At 34.2% G+C, this 22,934-nt stretch overlaps 1 protein-coding gene across 2 annotated transcripts; it reads left to right on the forward strand.

The window, feature by feature from the left end:
• Nucleotides 1-1,859: 1,859 nt before the first annotated feature.
• On the forward strand, nt 1,860-21,634 carry GYRA (DNA GYRASE A). Of its 2 annotated transcripts, none has more exons than XM_021440884.2 (27): nt 1,860-2,346; nt 2,756-2,825; nt 2,959-3,024; nt 3,133-3,234; nt 7,171-7,215; nt 7,321-7,419; nt 7,633-7,719; nt 8,963-9,033; nt 10,296-10,404; nt 10,504-10,566; nt 12,100-12,165; nt 12,285-12,373; nt 13,369-13,417; nt 14,217-14,303; nt 14,518-14,611; nt 14,779-14,849; nt 14,967-15,056; nt 16,450-16,575; nt 16,696-16,853; nt 17,422-17,503; nt 17,591-17,755; nt 17,845-17,946; nt 19,130-19,266; nt 19,969-20,089; nt 20,177-20,231; nt 20,368-20,467; nt 21,377-21,634. In XM_021440884.2, the coding sequence occupies exons 1-27, from the start codon at nt 1,931-1,933 to the stop codon at nt 21,534-21,536; spliced, it is 2,880 nt and encodes a 959-aa protein (XP_021296559.1). In that variant the 5' UTR covers nt 1,860-1,930; the 3' UTR covers nt 21,537-21,634. The 2 variants fall into 2 exon arrangements, with proteins under 2 accessions (XP_021296559.1, XP_021296560.1); XM_021440885.2 differs by having other exon boundaries at nt 20,371-20,467.
• The last annotated feature ends 1,300 nt before the right edge of the window (nt 21,635-22,934 follow it).

The following is a 22,934-nucleotide window of genomic DNA, read 5'->3' on the forward strand; positions in this document are numbered from 1 at the left end:
ATTGATCAGCCAAGAGAGAATTTTTATCATGGGCTTAATAAATAAGGGAATCAGAATAGGCATTACTAACTATTAAATGTTTGACTCTACTGACTTAGAAAATTGACAATGGCACCTTAGAGTCATTAACACCCCCAACAACAATAAAGGAACCAAAGGAAGATGTTCTATCATCACTAGTGAAAAGCCAAATAGCTAGGGAACTTTTTTCAGACTTTACACCACTAAAGCAACCTACACCAAACAAAGGGGAACAGTCACCCAACAAAAAATACAAATTTAGGTGCAATTCATAAATACCTCAATTTTCTAATCCAATATTACTGGAGATGAACTTAACTGTTATTTGTTTCAACTCTTTTCTTACTACTTAAACTACTTCAATCCATTCTTTCTTAAACAAATTTTATTTGATTTCAAGTATTATATTTTTGAATATTCCATTAACTTTCATTCACTGTAAATTGAGATTCTCAATTTAAACATGTTGGATCTGAACAAGAATAAAAAGTGTGATTCGAATATATCTTTAAATACAGACTATTTTCTTGCCCTTTCATTTCTTAAAACGAAACACATTGGCAAATATTGTTCAAATGTTGATTATAATTCGTTTGATTTTTTTTCCTACTTGTAATTAATTGGATATGACTTTATACTTGATAAGTAATTTACCTTTATATACAATCTATTTTATTGTCTTTTCATTTCTTGAAATAAAAGAAATTGTTAAGCATTGTTTCGATATTGGTTCTTGCTTCTCTCTTGATTTTTTCTTTACGAATGGAAGAAATTGTTAAGCATTGTTTTGATGTTGGTTGTTGCTTCTTTGCTGATATTTTCTTAGTTGTATTTCATTGCATATGGCTTTACTCTTGATAAGCAGTTTACCTTTAAATGGAGCCCATTTTCTTTTTCTTTCAATTCTATAAATCAAATAAATTATTAACCATTGTTTCAATGTTCATTACTCTTTCTCTATTGATTTTTTCCTTGCCTCGGTTTGATTTAACATGACTTTGATCTCAATAATTACATTTCTTTCTTGCTATTGATTAAACTACTTGATCAAGAAATGGACTCACACTATTTTTCAAAGTTGATGCCGTGGAAACATTTCTTTTTTTGACAGAAAATAAACAAAAAACCATTATTTGATAAACCATTGTATGTTAATGGCATATACATTCCATTGGCATATGTACCAACTTATTATAATGCTTAATAATTTTTAATTTGGTTTTTATTGTGACAGAGTGTTGTCCAAGACTACCCAATCATCAATAAAGAAAATCTCTTAAGACTCTTTAACCTATCCTTAATAGCAAAATAGGACCCGTACATTTTTCTTTTAATGATGTCCGAAACTATATCATATTTTTTGATCATAGACAACATTGTGTATTATGCTGTTTAATGCTACCTTTTGTGTAAATAGAGAGATCTGCAAAAATAAACCAATAGATCATCATCCTCATATGATTCTAGGACATCAACTTTTGATTAACTGCAAAACAATGGATTTACCCAAATTACAAAAACCGCCTTATATTTTTTGTAAACAATATTATAAATTCAACAATGAAATACCTTTAAATAACCATCGATATTTGCTTAAATTCTACCAATAAAATCATGCATTATAAATTTTAAAACATATTATCATCCAATTTTTATTTATTACAAAAACAATAATAGTTCCTTTTCCACATGGCAATCACAAATCTAATGACTTTTTGTTGTATTGTTTTCTCATCCACACTTACTTTCATGTTTAATATTTGGCCCGTGTGCATGGCACGTGCCAATTCTAGTTTAATCCAAAAGGAAAGGAATTGGCGCGCAAGAACCCACCGAAAAGTTTATCTAGGGTTTTACAAAAACCCACCCTAAACCCCAACACTCTCCTTCTTCACTTTCCATGGCGTGAATGAAACCCTTATCTTCTTCTCCCACTCTCTCAAACTCAGCTCCCATGTCTCTCTCCTACACTATTCGATTCTCTTTCCTCCGCCACAACCTCTTCCTCGCCCCTTCTCGCGTCTCCGCTCTGCGCCCTAACCTCTCCCACCTCCGATTCCTCTCTGTTACCCCCACTCGCCCCCTCCTCAGCCCTGTCAAGGCGAGGCGCGCCGGTGGGCAGGAGGACGAGGATGGAGCCGGAAATGGAAGTTTGACGGCCATTGTTAAAGATGGCAGCGGCGGTGGTCGAGATGGTCGGTTGGTTCCCACCGAGCTCCACAAGGAGGCTACGGAGTCATATATGGCTTACGCGTTATCCGTGTTGCTTGGACGGGCTTTGCCCGATGTTAGGGACGGTTTGAAGCCGGTGCATAGGAGGATTCTGTAAGTAATTTATTTGAGTGTTACATTTTCTATTTTTTTTAAACATGCGTTTTCAATTGATTTCTCAATTTTTTGTTGGAAAAGGTGCACAAGTTTTTTTTTATTTAAGGAGTAATAAATAGATATTCCCTATATATTTATTTAATTTGAACAGCTTAGTCAAGTTGCTAAAGAGGAAGTCCCTTTTCTTGACTCTTCGTGGTGAGCACTTCAAGGGTAAAATTCTGAATGCGCTAGGCTGATGTGGGAGTGCTCCTTAAGATTGTCAGTCACTGGGGAGGGGATAAGGGTCATGGGTTAAAAAATTATCAAATCTGAATCCTGTGTCTCTATTGGTCTGTGCTTTTATTAATACTCGTGTTTATGTGAAGTATATTAACTAACATGCCTTTGGTTTCATTACCAACAGATTTGCAATGCATGAATTAGGTCTTTCATCTAGAAAACCGTTCAAGAAATGTGCTAGAGTTGTTGGAGAGGTAAAGCATTTGATAGTAGTTGTGTTTTTTAACTGAAATGCCTGGAACTTTCTTCATACATTAGAACCCAGCAGGTTGTTTTCTTATTATTCACATCATTTAACTGTTTCTGCTTTTTATGCCTCTGTTCCAGGTTCTAGGTAAGTTTCACCCACATGGAGACACAGCGGTATATGATTCCTTGGTGCGGATGGCGCAGGTAATATAAAATTGCTTTCTATGTACTTTGTTGATTTATTGCATGATTGATTTTGAGTTTCTCTTTCTCCATAATTCATTTTAACAGTTTTTTTTATCTTTCATCTAGGATTTTTCGTTACGATTCCCACTTATCCAAGGACATGGAAATTTTGGTTCAATTGATGCAGATCCACCTGCTGCCATGCGTTATACAGAGTGCAGACTTCAAGTATGTTTGAAATTTTCCTCCTCTTCAACATGATTTTTGGACTCTGAATCTTTGCTTGAATTGTCTTTTTTAATTAAGCATTAAATTAGAGAAAAGGAGCTGGAAGTTAAGACTCTGATGCTTGTGCATTCGCCATTGTATATTCATTTTGTTGCCTTGTAGTAAGAAAACAAATGGGAAGGTTAATAGAATTAAAAAGGTGTAAAACTAATTTATGTTTCAAAATGTTAAGGAATGATGGAATTTGAAGTCATTGAGCTGCTAAAGACATTAGTTCTGTTATTCTTTTTTTTTAAAATTTTTATTATTTATGTTTAAATTAATTTTCCTTTCCTTTTCCCTTTTGAGTCCAAACTGAGCCTCAACCAAAATAGTTGTACCATGTGAAGGCCTACCTTACTAAGAATAGATGATACCTGCACGATCACAAGTTGGGTTAAATTATAGATGGATAGGTTGTATAAAGAGAGATACATCAGATGGCTCCATAGTAACATTTAGGAAAATACTTTTAAATGTCAAGAATGAAAATTCATAGTTGATAAGATAAGATACATTGAAGTTACTTGAACATTGCAACACCTCTTATTTGTACAAGTCCTGATAAAGTAAGAGATTTAGATGCAGAATTTGTACACGGCATCCTAGGTTTAATTACTTTCAAAACTTAAGACTACTTCTTGACTTTGAAAGCTTACTTCACATGACTGTATGCATTTCCCTAGTTCTTTTGTTTCTTGTGACATATGTGTCTTTTGTCTGCTTCAATGTGGGAAATAAGAAACCACTTGAGGACAACCATGCCTTTTTCGTGTGGGGAGCAGTCATAAGCTAAGACTTGATTTGTACGAAAGATCTCCTGCTAATTTAATATTGAAAGGCTCCTATATGAATTTTGTAGCATCAGCTGTGGTTGATAATAAAAAACTGCTATAAACATTTCTTTCAACCTTTTTCCCCATTAGAATTTTTTAATAAAATCTAGCATTTTGCTTTTATTGTTCATCATTAGCTCTTCTAAAATTTACCTTTTCCATTTTTCAACCCAAAGGCTTTTGTCCATTTTAGTTAGAGGTTATGATTTATTTGCCCCTTGTGAAGAAGGTCAAAAGATGGCCATTTTTATCCGAGCTGGAACAATGATTCTTCACATTTAGGAATTCAATGAAGTGGCTGGGGAGGGCTTTTTTTTTTGTCCTTTTACTTTTAGATCTTTTGGTTTTCATCTTATGGTTTTATTTTCTGATGCTTATCAGGAGTATAAATTGACCATCTCCAAACCTAACCCCTTTTTGATGGACTTTTGATTTCTTCTTGCACTCTTTTCTTCTATGAGTTGCTCTTTTGCTATTTAGAACTTTTTGGTCTAGGAATATTATTTAGTTTTGATCAAAGGGGACGTTTCTAGGTACTGCATACCATTAACGATAAAAAATAGTTTATACAGGAAGATAGCAGTTAGGATGTGCACTACATTAGGCATGGAGAAGTAAGCAAGGTAGAATGTCCTAAGAGGGAGATAAGCATTGATTTTAGTGTTATATATGAAGCCTCATGTTATCTAGAAACAGGTTGACCTAGAGCATTACATGGAAAAAACATATTATTTAAACTCTAAATTTTATTATGTCGAAGAAAAATCTGTTTGGCCTGTTTGCTTAGAATCCCTTGATTTTAGTGTAAGTACTTTCAATTCTTTAGTTACGATCAATTGGCAAAAATCAACTGATGCTTTATTCTGTTGGATTCTTCAAGTGAGGATAGTCAACTTTTCTTAATTTCCTATTCATGAATATAGCAATTGCTTTCACATGCCTCATGATATTTGCAGTTCCAATCATTTACACTCAACATTTCTCTCAATGATATTGTTGTAGAAAAATAAGCCACAGATTGACACCTTAGTATACCCTTACTTAGGGAGTTTGAGAATTATGGTTTTTGGTTATCCTTTTAGCATACAGTCCATGGCTTGGTATTTTTGGCATTGTCTCCTCTGAGCCTGCTAGTTCGAAGTTTTAAACATTAATAAGAAAATGGTTTTGGTGATATATCGGTCTACTTATGTGCGGTTTATGTAGGGATGGCGATGGGTTCTTTGTACTTGGATACCCTTCATTACCTGACTCGATTAAAAAGATTAAGGTATCCTAATAATCGGGTTAGGGTAGGGTTAGGTAGTAAAACTACTACATTTCATGGGTTATGATAGTAAAACTACTACCTGTAAGGGTTCGAGTAGTAGTCTTAGGGAACCCATTACACGAACCCAATTATAAATAATGGTTTTTAATATTAAATTTAGTTTTATATATATTATTTTTGGTTATAAATTCTTTAGAATTTAATGTAATACTTACTAAATTCATTAATTGTTCTAAATATGATTTTAAATTTTAATTTATTTTTTTATGATTCAACTTTAATTTATTAATTAATTTTGATTAACATTATACATAAAAATTGATTGATTTAAATTTATTTTAATGCGGCATTTAATGGGTTGGGGGAGTATTTTAATGGGTGTGTCTAGAATATTTGGGTATAGGTTCAGGTAATAATTTCAAAATTTGATCGGGTATTTATAGAGTTAATAACAGTCGGGTAGGGTACCTACCCATTGACATCCCTAGCTTTTTGTACCTATGTGCACATGTATCCATCACCAACATGTCTATATAGTGGATGGATTTGCTTCTAGGAATGTGTGCATTGATACATGTGAACCTTTTCTGCATGTATTAACAAGTCAACTTTTATGCTTTAGGGACGTAGTTTGGAAGTGAGAGCCTTATGTGCATTGATACATACATTACCGGACATGCTAGTTAAATTTTTAGCTGTAATTTCTCTGCTACTTCTTTCCACTGCTTATTTCCCTTCCTGTACAGAGAAATTATGAGTGACTCATCACTTTCTACTGCAATTTCTTAAGCCAAACAAATTAAATTCTTTCAAAAGTTTTGAAATGAGTCCAAGTTTATAGACTACCCATCAAATGTAGTCTCCTTATGGTACATACAAAATGTGGAAATGGGGTGGGGGGGTGGGGGAGGGAACAGAATTGAACCTTGGAGCTTGAACAACTACATGGGAGGCTTGAGTTGTCAAAAATTTATTGCAAGTCTACTCTAAGACCAATCTTCTCGTCCCACGTCTTTAACAGTGCTTCCGATGTGCTGGTATGTATCCAGGAGGGTGGTGTTAATATTAAATATTGTCAAGTGTGGTCATCTTCTTTTCTTCTATATTTTTGTGTTTGTGTGTCACATTGGCATAATAATTGAACCATTTTTGTAATTCCTTGCACAGTTAGTTTTTTATCAAATCAACCAGCTGATTCAACCTATTCATATTTGTCATGAATGTCAAATTTCAAGTTGATGCAGTATCTATATCACATCAATAGAAGAGATGTATTTTATCTCAAACATTTGATGGTTGAAAGTTTAAAGATGCCAACGAAATAGTCAGAAATGTTTAATCAACTTGAAATATTTATGCATTTTATATTAATAGAGTATCAATTCTAATAGTTGGATGAATAAAATATAAACTGTATAAACGGTTAAAGGATATAGAATTGTATAAGTTTTATACTCTCATTGTTTTGATTTATTTCTTTTTTGGGCATTGGGTGCCGGGGGGGGGGGGGGGGGGGGGGGGGGAGGTGCTGAGGTTTAGGGAGCCTGTTTTCTTAGGTACAAATTCTTTTTTTTTAGATATTGATGGTATAAATCATGCTCCTTACTACCTTTATTGTGATGTTTTTATCTTCTTATCGGTAATATTTGTGACTAAGAATGGGTAGTTATTCCTTAGTTTCTTCTTAATTTATTGGTTAGAGCTTTAAAGTTCAATTGCACTGATTGTTCCCTATTCTTTATTTTACCATTTTTGCACTCTGTTGTCATTTGCTTCAATTCGTTCCTGCAGGCACTCACAGAAGCAATTTTGTTGGCAGATCTGGAGCAAGATACGGCAAGTTCTGGTCTTTAATTCTTACCATATTGTCAATTCACAGCTATGATGCTTTAAATTTGTTGTTTGTCTTTTGAACAGTTTCAATAATTAAATTTATTGCAGGTTGATTTTATTCCAAACTTTGACAATTCACATAAAGAACCATCACTTCTGCCTGCTCGATTACCAACATTGTTGTTGAATGGCACCTCTGGGATTGCGGTGAGTTCATCTGATTTTTTTTTTCATCAGAGATTGATCTTTACACCTGCGCACACACACCCATACCAAGACACAGACACAGAAACACACACATACGCATACACATATATGTTCCTATGCATATACATCGGTATATACGCCTATATGTTTTCAACTGCAGCTAATGTTTATAATTATTGTGGAATATGAATATAAGATAGTTATCAATTTCAGGTTGGTATGGCAACTAACATTCCTCCTCATAATCTTGGAGAGTTGGTTGATGTGCTTTGTGCATTAATTCAAAACCCAGAGGCCTCAGTAAGTGCTAAATTCTCGCTTAAATGGTAGAAATTCTGAAATTGTTTTTGTTTAATAGGTTGGCAGTTTCACTTTCTGACCATACTTGTATTTATCTCATTTAAATGAAATTTGAGGTGGATTAGTTTCATTTATTTAGAGCTTGTTCATGGGAATATCCTATTATAATGTCTTTGCTTAGCATCTTGGGAGGCCTGTAGGGAGCTCAAATATCTTATTTGAGCTGGCATTGTTGGTCAGTTGGAGGGGGTAGTTTTTAGTTGATGAGCTATAATTGTTAAGAGATTTTATCTCTTGGTGTGAAGGAGAATTGTTAAAAATGGTTCTGTACTATACCAGAAAAAGAAAAAGGTTTTGTTTGTTGATTATAGGTGTTGCTAAAGCTCACACTGCTATATTTAATTCCAGGTTTATTCTTGCAATAAGTTTACAAAATGAACAAATTTGTGGGTCTGGCCCACTTATGACATTAAGCAATAAGATTTAGCGTGGTCAACTTATTCGTTGGATCTTGAATTAGTCATGCAAAGCTCTTTTGTAGTTGTTATTGAAATTTGTGGCCAACATTTATATTATATGCATTTTTTAGCTATGGATGGGGTATGGTAGCTATTGGAAAAAAATTCATTGGTAAGTAAGTAATGGTTCTTTACCAACGGATTCAAATATTTCCCAAAAAGGTGGACAAAAGATTCTTTTTGATTCTGCATAGATGCTAACAGTTGCATTGTCTTTGCATCAAAGAAGTTGGCAACTTTATCATGGGCTTATTGGGCTTTGATGATTCAAACTGGATAAACTGTTTTGCAGTTTGTCTAAACCACCCGTAATCTGGACAAGCTGATGGTATTATAGTGTCTGATATCTTAAGTTAGTTGGAAATGGAGTTTCTCTTTTTAACTGTATTAGTAGGATTGAACTTTAATTGTCTGCTAAGCTTATGTTGTTAGACCATATTTCTACAATTTGACATTACCGTGCTGATAGATGGTTAACTTATGTGTACTTGTGATTGCTACATATTCACTTAGGAATACCCCTTTGGGCATAAATGAGCTTTCTTTTATATGCATATTCAATAATACACATTAATATACTCATAACTGATATTATCATTATTGTTGTTGGAGGTTCTGATACACATTAATATACTCATAACTGATATTATCATTATTGTTGTTGGAGGTTCTGCTGCTTGTTTTCTTTTGATTTTTAGTTCTCATACTTATTCATGCTGTCTCAGTTACAAGAATTGTTGGAATATATGCCTGGACCTGACTTTCCAACTGGAGGGCTAATAATGGGAAATCTTGGGTGAGTTACTTTTTTAGCCCTCTGATGGCATGAAGACAAAGTTATAGCCCCTTTATTTGCATGAATAATTGTCAGGATATGAAGCTTTGATCTTTACTAAGTAACTCAGGGTGCTTTCTTGTCTCTTTTTGGGGTTATATTTGGCGTAGATGGTCTTCTGGCTGGGAGGTTTACTACAGTTCCTCATGATGCATGGCTATTTCTATTTTTTTTTTTTTGTTCATAGTACATTAACGGCATATATGCCTAAATTTCTGGCAGTGTGGGGTTAGGCACTGGGTTGTTCACCTCTGTTATAGATGGATCTATTATAATACTGATGTGAACAAGTTCTTGACTACTATTGATGTAACTAAATGAAGGTGTCATTAGTTGTAAGGGGGCATACAGATAAAAGCTTAAGTGTTTTAAAAAATCTCCTCATTGTTGAATCTAAGTCTGCCAAATAAAATCCCTTTGCAATAATCAAATAATGCTAATTAATCTGAAGACCCAATTAATATTAGAGATTGATGAGCTGAACAATCTGAATGAACTGCTTGAAACATGACTTGGCCCTACACAAACAAATTAAAAAAGTTAACAACTTGAACTCAATAGACCCAAACTCGAATACAAGCTAAACTGCGGTTCCTAGGAGAGTCAGTGGCAAAAGCTGACCCTGATCTGACCCAACATTAATTTATTCCGAAAAGTTAGTGACTTTGACTTGATTGACCTGAACTGACCGAATCTGACCTGGATGTACCTATTTCTATGTATAATTTATTCAAGAGTTAATCTGAACCATGGTCATAATGTTCAAGAGGCATTTCTTGCCAGGCCCATCTGAAGATTGCCATATTAATTGTCAGTTGACAATATTTTTTTGAACTTTGAACAGATGTTATGAAAAGTATTGAATTGTAATCCTTGCTGGATGGACTTGCTCAAATGTTGGGAAATTAGTGGATACTACTATTTTTTCAAAATAATCTGAGAACTTATTAGTGCATGAAATGCATAATATTACAGGTGAGCTGTGTGCCTTTTACATGAGTTTAGTTAAACATATAATGTTTTAGGTTTATTTGGAAATCAAATGTTTTTTTAGTAATATAAATATTTAATAAGATTAAGAGTCACATATACTAGCTTAAAGCTCTTTTCGAACCCCTCTCTTTGCTGCTTGTTTTACTATTTTTTGTAGCTTTGTTCTGATTCTGGTTGAAAATATCAAACTACATGTAATTAACTTTTCTGATATTGATTACTTTGTTAAGGATCTTAGAAGCGTATCGAACAGGACGAGGGCGTATTGTAGTCAGAGGAAAGGCTGACATTGAATTGCTTGATTCTAAAACTAAGAGAAGTGCAGTTATTATAAAAGAGGTGATCATCTTGATTGCATCAGTTGTAGATAGTAATTTTCCTCACATTGTACATGATCAGTTTGATAGCTCTCCTTGTTTATGTTTGGGAATGAAACAGATTCCTTATCAGACAAACAAATCCTCGCTTGTTGAGAAGATTGCTGAACTGGTCGAGAATAAGGTATTGCCATCTTATTTAAGAATGTTGCTTTTCTTGGAAGTGTGTGGCAAGTTGATCCCTTGTGTTTTTGCACCTGTATTCCCTTAAACTTTTATTTCTTTTGCAAAAACTGAGGAAAAATAAGGGGAGTAAGAGGAATAAAGGGAAAAGTATACCTTCATTCTGTTTCAAATTGAATAACAAGAGGGAAATTGCATTTTAAAGAAAATAGTACTTTCATTCTGGGCACTGTCTACAATATGCTTTAGCTGCTTCTTAAGAACCCAGCTTGAATTTGGAATACATTGCATATTTTTTCAATCCTCTTCCTCTGTATCATGTGCGCAAAGTATAGAGCAGGCAGATGCTCTATGAATAAGGTGCTCAAGTAGTTACACGAGATTGTTTATTCTTACAAAATCTTAGCTTCAGAGGTTCTTCAAATTGTCCATGTTACGCTTACTGAAGCTACAAACAAGGTCATTATGTCTCTGTTCATAACTGTCCCTGTCCTTTTAAAACAAATAAAAAGCAACTTAGCATAATGTCTATTGCACATTAATTATCATTTGCCTTGAATTTGTAAATAGTTTCATTGCCACAAGTTTCTATCCTGTAGAGAAAATTTGAAAATTTAAATTGCAATTATAGACAACATAAAAACATATATTTATTTTGCAATTGCTGAGAAAGGAAATGAGGGCACTAAAACATGAATGGTGGGAACATAACAAGTTAAGGGTTGGCTGCCTTGTTTCCATTATTTTAGGATTTTACAATGAGGTTTTGATGCTTATACTTGTGGTTTTCCTTTTCCCATTTTAAGGGAACTGGTGTAATTTGTTCTCTAGTGAATTATTTTTGGAACACTTCAAATTTATTCTCCAATAGCTCTTGATGTATTAAATTTGCCTCCATACTTCAAATTTATTCTCCAACAGCTCTTGACATGGAGGATTCATATGCAATTTGCTACTACACTATGGCTCAATGTTGAATTTTGCCTCTATACTTCTGTTGCGTTGGATTTGCCACCATACCTTTGTTGATTTTTGGATGAAAACTAACGGTGAAGGAATAGTACATGGATGCAGTATAAATATGTTTGGAGAAGCTGAAATTATGAATTCTGCTTCATAATTGTTAAGGGGCAGAGAGATCCAGTGTGAATTCCATGTCTTTGCTTCTCCAAAACTTTTTTAAACTGCATAAACAGAATAGTTCATGAAATTTTCCTTCAATGTTAAATTTTGTCCAAAAGTTGACCAAAAAAAAATAGTGACAATGTTCAACACAAATGAAGTACAGTAGCAAAATTTAACATTGAGCCATGGTATGGTGGCTAGTTTGATACTTATTCCTTGAGTTTAGATGTTGTGTGGTTCTGGATTTTAACTCAATGAAGCATTTCCTTTCTTGCTTTATCTTTGGTGTTTCTTGAATCGGGTGTTTTTGACCTGCATTAAGCAAAATTTTACTTTAAATTGAAATTGTAGAATTCAGTCAAATTATGATAAGTATTATCTTATTATGATCATTTTAATTTTTTAACAGAGTTTAGAAGGCATCAGTGATATTCGTGATGAGAGTGATCGCTCTGGAATGCGTGTGGTCATTGAGGTACAATATATTCGATGTTATGCAGTCAGTTTTGTTTCCAGTTGGTAAAGACACCTTTCCGTTCGACCAAAAGTTAAAAAAAAAAAACACCTCACTGACCTTTTTTTTTCACTCCACAGCTTAAACGGGGATCTGACCCATCTATTGTTCTTAACAATCTTTATCGCCTCACTGCTCTTCAGTCTAGTTTTAGCTGCAATATGGTGGGGTAAGTAGTTTATCTATCACTTTTATTACTATGGATTGGACTCAAGATGCCATGTTTCTACTAATTGGTTTTCATAAATTAACAGCTAAGTTGGTTTATTCAACTTTGCAAAGATCACCTCAATTATTGGCTTAATATATGAGTGTAGATAATTCAGATTTCTTTTATGATACATGCTTTTTCATGTTGCACTTGCCAAAGTTTGTGATGGGTGCTCTGCCTAGAACTAGGTGGTAAGAAATTGAGATGTCTCTTATATATAAGGTCCCAAGATATACCAAAATTGACGAGTTTGAAATTGATTTTATCACCACTTTACATGCTTCCTCATGAATAGAGACAATGGACTTAACATAGCGTATGAAACTTCATGGGTAGGGATAATAGGCCTATCATGTGGTGTGAACTTTATGCATGGGAATAACTAACCTATCACATGGGACCAACAAAATGGGTTGCTCTTGCTTTTGTGGTGGCCATCTTAGCTATAATGAATTGGTTACAGGTGGATAGATTTCTCTTGTACATAAGGTTTCATAAGAACCCAAATTCACATAAGGTGGATTTTAGTAAACAATGATATATCTACTGTTGTGCTTCTTTTGTAATGTGAAAGTTATAAGCGCACACTGCTGTGCCTTATCTGCATGACAATCATGGCTCTAAAATTAATCCTACCATAAGTTATTAAAAAAAAAAAAGCTTAATTTGAGAGATGTCATGATTTCTGCTATGCATGCCAATACTGAGTTTTAGTTGCAAACCTTCTTCAATATAAAAGCATCTCTATTACTGGCTACATTCGGCCAATCTGGAGGGTCAAACTTCTCCCTGTTAAGGGGACAACTAATATGATGAATTGTTCGGAACAAATAACATCAGGCTTTTGATATGGAAATTGTTTACGTTTGTAACTGATACTCTGTTTTAATTTTTTTGTCACCATTTCTTTCATAATGATGTGTTGAATACATCTTGCCAATCTTTATACTCAGTATTCTTGATGGACAACCAAAGCTGATGGGCCTAAAAGAGTTGCTTCAGGTGAGTAGTGTTTAATGTTTTATGTTTGGATTTATACCAGTTTTGCCTTAATATTGCAACTGAATTGAAAATCATCTTACATGTTCAATACTTATGGTTTTATTGAGTCTTTTCTACATTAATATCCAAATTGTCGTATTGTCTATATTTATACATTTTGACAAGTAGTTATTTAGTCTCTGGTACTCTGGTTTCTCTCCTTAAAATTGTAAAATGGAGTAATATATGTAACTAGAAAGTAGCTTTGGCAAGTCTACAGAGGAACTAATATTGGCTTAGGACATGCATGGTTTTTGATGAAAGGCTAGGACATGCGCATTGTGCCCTTCACTTTGGATTCGTGTCTCAAGTTATATAATCATTATCATTATGCTACAAATTTGCTTCAATTTTGTGCATGGGTTTGTGTGTTTGATTTGTAATTAATTTGGACATGCAAGTTGGACCCATCACCATTCATTTGTGTCTCTAACTATATATGTACTGTCATTTTGCTACAAATTAATGTACCACATCATTAGTTTCCGGCGTACATATAACAGTTCTATATCTTGCTCTATCCCCTATGGCAAAATTTCTCCTTGTGTGGTCGTTTGTTGGTAATATGTGTGTTTCTTATGCATACACAATGCACTGGTTGCACATCTCTATGCTTTGCCCTATGGCAAAATTATTAACAGATGTGCATCTTATGCTATTTTATCTTCAATGGTTACCCTTTTTTTTTTCCTTGCAGTTCTAGTATTCTTAAATCTTCGCAGCTTTTCCTTTGTTTCTTTCTGTTTTTATCTTTTGTCAGGCATTTTTAGACTTTAGATGCTCTGTTGTTGAGAGGCGTGCAAGGTACAAGCTTTCACAAGCACAGGATAGAAGGCACATTGTTGAGGTATGTCTAAAAAATGGGTTACATTAATATAAAGGAACATAAGGTGTTTGGGCATCCCATCTATGAAAACCTCTATTTCTTTTTGCATTTGGTATACACATACACACATGCACACACACACATATTTTGGTGGTGATTTCATGTGATATCACAATTTTGTGGAGGTGGCAAATTTGCATGTTTCAATCTTTTGTTATTTTCAATTTGCACTCAGGGTATTGTGGTAGGGCTTGATAATTTGGATAGTGTGATTGATATAATCAGAAAGGCTTCAAGCAATGCAGCTGCATCAGCTGGCCTAAGGAATGGTAAGCCCCCTAGACTTTAACTTATATATGTCTTCTTCATGCTTCTCTGATTGCATGGCCTATTTTTTTTCTCATATAACAAAAAACATTGGACCATTTGTAGGGATCGCTGCTTTCTATGATGACATGTAGTTTGTTTAATTAAATATCTTTTTTTTTTTATGCAGAATTCAATCTTTCTGACAAACAAGCTGAGGCCATATTGGATATAAACTTAAGAAGACTTAACCTTCTTGAGGTGTGTAGCTGCAATTCCTATCATAAATAGGAATCTATTTGCTCAATATTGCTTCTTAGGTTATTATATTTGCTAGTTATATCATCTAAAAGATGTCCTATACTCATTATTCTGCAGCGTAAGAAGTTTGTTGATGAAAGTAAATCACTCATGGAACAAATTTCAAAGCTAACGGAACTATTATCAAGCCGAAAAAATATATTGCAGGTAACATTTTGAAGTACAAGCTATTTTATTCTGATCTGTTCTAGAAGTTTCTCATATTTAAGATGCTGGAAAAATCTAATCACGGTAGAGTTTGATCATTGATGGATGCCAAAACATTTGCTGGTGATGCTGTTTGGTTGGCTACTTATTGACAATGCGAATCTTATTACATTTAGTTTGTTTCATCTGCTGTACCCAAAGCATAAATTAATTGAATGACGAAACTTGTGATTATAAGTATTGTGTTTGAAAAATAAATATCATCCCCTCCCTGACATACAAGAATAGAAGAAGAGCAGAAAAGAAATAGAAAATCTTAATGTATCTGCTATTTTGGAGTCCGATATAAAATTGATCTTATATATTTAGCAAACTCTTTTGTTAATAATTTGCTTTTAGATGTGTTACTCCACCTGCCCCGACCCTGCTTGGGTTCCATTAACAGCAGCTTGTCTTCTTTTAATTAAATAATAAAAACAGTGCCAACTAGACAAATTGCCAAACATGTAGAGGGCATTCAATTGAAAACGAAATGGATAGACTAAAAAGTGATAACAAGGTTAACAAGTTACAAGAGAGGGACAGATAATCAGCATCAAAACAAAACAATTGTGGATTTCAAATTTTCAATGGACGATTGTTACTCAAGGAGCAATCTGTAAATTAGCTCTTTATAACTTTGGTGGCTTGTTTAGGCTTGGAAAATAGATCGAGGATAAAAAAACGTTTCTTTTTCTAGTTCTTGAATTGAGAGTATAATAGAGGGAGAATCTCTGGTTCAAAAAAACTTAAAAAGGAGGTATGCTGGATCCTAAAGGCTGCATGAAGATTAAAGGAATGATGAGATTGGGTCAAGAAACAAAAGAAAAAGAAAAGACGGAAAATGGAGAAGAACATTTTATGTAACGGAAGTAGGAAGAGGCAAATGTTTAAAAGGAAAAAAGAATGAAAGATGATTACAAGCTTGGCTATTTGCCACAAATAGAGGAAATAAGGGAGAAGGGGATGCTTGGAATTCAAGAGATGGTACAGAGTTTCAGGTAAAAAGCCTACTCCTAAGTCTACATAATAATAAGTTTATAAAGTAATTAAATATAAAATAAAGGGTATTTTGGGAGTATACTCAGGGCCAGGCAGGGTGGGAATCAGTCTAAACCCACCCCTGACCTGCCCCCACTTTTAATCCTAGAAAACCTGCTCTGAGCCGCCCTGTTCCCCGATTTTTGTCTAAAAAAGGGAACGTGCTCCTATTGAGGTGGGGCAACTCGGAACCTCTTAGTTATTGGTTATTTTGCCATCCCTAGTTCTGACGGTGATCTAAACCTGTTTCATGTATTTTGTGATTTTTCTGGTTTCTTGTCTTCTTCATTTTGTTTTTCAACCTGTTTTTTAGTTAATAGAACAAGAAGCGATTGAGCTAAAGAACAAATTTTCGAGTCCAAGACGTTCAATTTTGGAGGATTCAGTTGGTGGTCAACTTGAAGACATAGATGTTATTCCAAATGAAGAAATGCTGCTGGTAAATGATGAAATTGACTTCTGAATGTGAACAAAATAGTCTTCTTTGTCAATTTTCTTTACATCGTATTTGAATATCACATTATGTGGTTTTTCTCTGAATTTTTCTGTGTTCTTTCAGGCATTCAGTGAAAAAGGTTATGTTAAGCGGATGAAGCCTAACACCTTTAATCTTCAAAATCGTGGAACGATTGGTAAATCTGTTGGAAAACTTCGCTTCAATGATGCTATGTCTGACTTCATAGTTTGCCGTGCGCATGACCATGTGCTTTATTTCAGGTACGTGTACCCACCTTTGCCTTATTATTTTTATTGTCATTAGTGTCATTTGTATTTGTTATGAAAAACTGAATGATTTTTCCTTGGTGAATTAGCTTTGAGTTCTTTAACCAAAAACTGGGGAAAAGGATCTGGTTTTAACTGCCTCTTTATGCATGAAAGGCAGCCAACCCCAATTACAATAGGTGGTTTCTCTTTGACATTTATTCGTATTCCCCTTTCATATATTCAGGACAAAACATAAATTGCTGAGCCTCATTTATGCAAAAGAGGTTCTTTACCAAGCATAATTCAAAGTAAAATTTGAGTGGCTTGATCTAGAAATGTCATACCATTCATGCATGCTCATGGTTCAGTTAAGTATGGTTTGCCCTGGTCATTCAAGGATAATTTAGTCAGGACTACTTTGGTAGCTATTCAGTTGGCCTGTTTTGGCCGCCTGAGACATTGGGTGTGTGAAGGTTGTCATGTTCTTTGAACTTGCATGTTAGGCTACTTCCCATCAAGATCTGTAACTCTTAAATCCTAACAATAAATTTATATTATGATTCTGAAATGCCTTATGCAGTGATAAGGGAATAGTGTACACAGCTCGTGCTTATAAAATTCCAGAAAGTAGCCGGACAGCTGCTGGGACACCTTTAGTCCAGGTATTTATTGTTTTGCTATCCTCTCTTTGTTGGTACTTATGTCTGTGCTGGCTAAGGGCAGCTTGTGTTGTTTCATGCTCATGGCAGATCATATCTTTATCTGAAGGCGAGAGAATAACATCGATTATTTCTGTGAGTGAGTTTGCTGAAGACCAGTTTCTAGCAATGCTCACAGTGAATGGCTACATCAAGAAAGTATCTCTGAATTACTTTTCAGCAATTCGGTCAACTGGAATCATAGCCATTCAATTGGTCTGTCTTTCAGTCTGCTTTAGCATGGAACTTTTGAGTTTAATCTTTCAAGTACGATATCTCTTACCTTTCATACATTAATATGCCAGGTTCCTGGGGATGAGCTAAAGTGGGTTCGTTGTTGCACAAATGATGACCTTGTGGCCATGGCTTCACAAAATGGAATGGTCATTCTAAGTTCCTGTGGCATTGTGAGTAATCTTTTGTTGCTTTATATCCTTCTAACATCTTTGCAAGATTCACCTAAGGTCATATGCGTACTAGCTATGACATGAGCAAATATGAGAAGCTTATTTCATTGTCTTTTTTATTTCTCCGGTTCTATTTGTCTCTTAAATTGTTCTTATTCATAGTTTTACACAGCCCAAGGTAACTTGAGTAAAAGAATGGGGTTAGCTAGAAAGATTAGGATCAACCTTGGGATTTTCAGAAGGATTGAAATCTCATCCTTTAGTGGCATATTAAATTTCTTTGTCTTTGCTGCCCTCTGGACTTAATCTCTACTTCTGATCATTTTCTTTTTGCATTTCTCTCTCCATTTCTTTTCTTTTCTCTTTTTTGTTTTCCTGCTACACATGCAGAGAATCTTCTACTCTGGATAATTAACACACTTACAGTTGTGGAGTTTAAGATGGAATTTCTGAACAAGTATTTTGTGGTTAACGTTAATGAACATTTTGCTTGTATACAATGAAAAGAAAGATGAGCTTGCTTTTTTCACCGAGATATTATTTATGTTTCAACATGAAGGGTGTCAGGCAATATGCTGAAATCATCACATGGATACTAGGGTTAGAGAAGCTTCTAATCCTAGCACTTGGACACACATAAACTCAATCTAATCCTATCCATTCAAACTCATTAAAAGATCACATGCTAACCCTGTAACCACTTAAAAAAAATATATAATTACTATAATGAAACGGTAAAATTAAAAGAACACATCATGACAACTAAATTAAATAAATTATGGAGTGCTCCTGCATCACTATCTCAAGTCGTTAGCGAGTTGGTTCCTAGTAGTCCTGAGTGGGGTTTGACTCACTTTTACGTCTAGCCCCAAATTGCAGCACAATTAATATCTCAGCACCATGCATCAAAGATTTTAAAATTTTGAATTTTATTATTAATTAGCATCTTTACAATTTCCTTCTGTAACAGTTATTCCTCTAGTATTTTCCTTGTACTGCAATGAAAACCTCTTCTAATTTATAAATTGCCTTGTCTTCAGGTAACCTCTCTTTTCCCTGCACTGAGATCTTTTAAAACAATGTTAGATGGTAGCAGGGACTAATTTACTTGGCATTCCTCTATTTATGTTATGATTTACGATGTAGTATGTAGTTATTCGTATTTCTGTTGTTGTGTGCTCAGATCCGAGCGCTAAGCAGAAATACCAGAGGAGCTATCGCCATGAGATTGAAAGGAGGAGATAAGATGGCAAGCATGGACATCATACCAACACCAAGGCATAAAGATTTGGATAAGGCAGAAGAAGATTCCATGAACAAGTAAATTGTTTTAACTATGTAATATGTTTGTCCATGGTAGTTGCTATCTGTATTCGGATTGCTGAATTAGAATAAGTTTTAACTGAAGCATACCAACATCATCAGATTAGTAGTTTGGGTTGGATTTAGGGGGCTCTGGTATTCAAGTCAAAGAAAATGTTTTAAGAATCTCTTCAACTTTATTTAAACTCTACAAAACTGTTGCACTGCTCCTAAATTTGTCTTGGCTTTCTCGTTTTACTCCCCCTTTTATGGTAATAATATGTTGATTGGCTAATAAATAAAGTGTGTTTAGGATGTAAACCAGACCTCCATTGCAACTGCAAATAGTTTCTGCTCTGTCCTTCGTAGAACTGTATGTCAACTACCCAATATAGCTCAAAAGATTTTCAGGGCTTTAAGTTGCATATCTCCAGAATTGTGGACCTAACAATTTGCCTTTAGCCATTGGTTTAAAGCTAATTTGTTGATAGATTGAATCTATTTCAATAGTTGGATTTCCGTTATTTTCTATTGTAGGTATATATGTCATCTCCTTTATCATGTTTCATGAGATAGGGGTGTGTCCATTTTGAGTCTTAGTTGTTCTTGGTGCATTCCTGTTGACTTCACTTCCTCTTCATTCTTAATGTTTATATTCTAATATCATGCATTGGCTTTAACGTATGTACTTGTTATGTTTATTTTCCTTCCCCCACGTAGCGATAAAGGTGGCAGTGGCCCGTGGTTGTTGTTTGTTTCTGAGAATGGATATGGCAAGCGGGTTCCCTTGAGTAGCTTCAAACGGTCACCTTTGAACAGAGTTGGTTTAATAGGTTACAAGGTACTGCATCACCTTGATTATTAAGGGAGTTTTATTCTGCCTGATTTATTTCTTCTGAAAGATATCAAGCATTTGCTCTCTCTTCAGTTTTCTTCAGAGGATCGTCTGGCAGCTGTGTTTGTGGTTGGTTTTTCATTGGCAGGTAAGTCATGTAATTGGTGATTTAGATGTAATATTCTTGTAAAATCTAACAGAATTACACTGAATTCTTGAATTATGTTCTAATTATCACCCCCCCTTCTTCTTCTTCTCTCTCTCTCTCTCTCTCTCTCTCTCAGAAGATGGTGAAAGTGATGAGCAAGTGGTTCTAGTCAGCCAAAGTGGTACTGTCAATAGAATTAAAGTTTGGGATATCTCGATACAGTCTCGCTATGCAAGGTATATGTAGGAAAGTGTAATTGTGCAAGAGGTGATTAGTTTGTTAGTAATTATGGTTAGCCATGGCATGAAAATGGTGCATGTGCATCCCTCTCCCTGAAGTATAATTAAGTCACAATCTTGCATGGACAATTGTGGAAAATAGGCAAAGTTTGTGTAGATCAAATGCTTCAGAGAAGGATCATAGCATTACCCATGGTTGTAAAGATGGGACAGTCTTAAGGCTTGGGATGAACTAAAATTTAAATCTTGCAAAAAGTAAAAAAAAAAAAAAAGAAAAGAAGAAAGAAGATAATTCATTAAAAGAAAATTGAATTTGCATCCATATTCGTATTATCCAATCTTATGATTATCAAATATATCCATATGGAGGGGGTAATTTTTTTGAATTGTCTATTTCCTCTTATTTAGTGTACAAACCTTTATGGGTCTCCTTGGAATTTTAATTTCTGAAGTAGAAATTCATGGCAGTCTTATGTATTGTTATTCAGCATTGTCCTCTTCTATTTTTCCCTGGGTTTTAGGGTTGATATTTTTCAATAATATAGATGTGGACATTTGTTTTCCTTTATTCACATATTCTGTATTACAACATAATTTAAAAGTGGGGAAAATTATTTTTCTTATTGAAAGCTGTGGATCTTTGCTATTGTGGTGCTTCAACAATCAATCTTTTTTTTAACACAAGTACAATTTTGAGAGACTACAAGATTCGAACTTTGCTCTTTGAATAGGATATATGCACTTACCGTTGAGTTAAATGCTTTAACAATCTACTACAAGTCATGTTGAAACTTTGAAACTAATGTAGGGTGAATTTTGTTGTGATTTCATTATATTGTCAAGGTGAATTTTGTTGTGATGTCAGTATATTGTCAATCTAGTTATTGTACTTCATTCGTTTTTCAGGGGTGTTATTCTGATGCGACTAGAGCATGCCGGAAAGATTCAATCAGCATCACTAATCTCTGCCTCAGCACATGAGGCAGAGGAGTTGCTTCCAGATATAGTGTTAGAAGAGTCAGCAGCTAATGTAGTTGCAACTGAGAACACTTCTGAGGCTTCATAAAGAAAATTGGGGGATGTTGTCAAATTTGTATCTTGTGCGTTATGTAGATGTAGCCTAATGAAATTCTCTTTTATTTATATCAGAAACCCTCTTTTTTTCTTCTTTTTCTCAATTTAAATTTGCTTTTATTTCTTCATTTGGGAGTTTATTTCTTATTAAGATGTCTGTAAAGATGGGGGAAATGCGAGGAAAAGTGTTACCACAAACTTTAGAATGCCTGAAATGAAAGCAGGTGGAGATTTTTCCAGAAGCAGCAAGAGAGGATGGTGGCTCACATCAATGATTTACCATCCAAGCCTATTCACTAAGAAGGGTTTTTAACAATATAATAGATTTAATTTACTACAAGGATTTATTTTTTATTAAAGATCCTCTTAGCTATTCTACTTTCATCTCTCCTATTTTTTTGGTCCTTCCCTTTTTTCCCTCTCAAAACTTTGGTTTTCCTTCATAAAATAATTTGATAGTTTTTAATTGGATTTTTTAAGTTAGGAATTAATAAAACAAATCTCCAGAATTGAAGTAATATTTTTGTTTAAATTATTTTACATTATAAATTTAATAAAAATTTATGAAATCTAGAAAAAAGAGGGATGCAAGTTGTTGATCCACTTTTCATTTTTCCTTTTTCCTTCTGTCTTTTTATTGTTTCTCTTCTCATTTTTTCATTTTTTCTTTCTTATCACAATTATTATGTTATAACTGAGACTTGATAAGTTTTAATATTAAGAGTGTGTCAAATTTAATTTTATGTTTTACTTAAAATATAACTACAAATTATGATAAAAAAATGAATTTAAATGACAACTCAAAAGTATTTGTCAAATGTTTTAAATAAAAATTATGAATATAAATAAGTTGAAGAAAACCATTTAAAACCTTTGGCACATCATACTCCTACCTTTCAATTCCTTTTTAAATAAAAAACTTACAAAATCACTGATGATATCAGGGTTGGTGTTGTTGTCAAAGTTTAGCTAAGTGTGTTCTTGTGGATTCAAATATTGTTTCCATTAAATCCATTGATCATGACCAGTACTCCAACACTAATTTCGACAACAATATTTCACGTGAATTGAGATTATGTTGCTTCTTTCACACCCCAACATCCTCAATGCTAATTGTTCCTTCACCGTTGATGGCCAACATTTTTTAGGGGTGATACCTTTATGTTTGCCACTTCTTTACAATCCATAATCTCATCTTCTTTTCTCGATGGTGAGCAATGCATTGCCATTTCTCTCAAAGAAACCTTAAATGCATTGTCTTATCTTCGCAACCAATAGCATTTGATAGAGATATAAAGGCTATAACATTTTGATGGACATAAACGAGTGTGTTAAGTTTACGAATTTCGAAGTTTTTGGCTCATTGGTGATGCATGCTGATGTGATTGAA

The sequence above is a fragment of the Theobroma umbraticum genome, unplaced genomic scaffold (genome assembly GCF_002168275.2).
Source record: "Theobroma umbraticum cultivar Fairchild unplaced genomic scaffold, ASM216827v3 scaffold_12.1, whole genome shotgun sequence".
Taxonomy (NCBI): domain Eukaryota; kingdom Viridiplantae; phylum Streptophyta; class Magnoliopsida; order Malvales; family Malvaceae; genus Theobroma; species Theobroma umbraticum.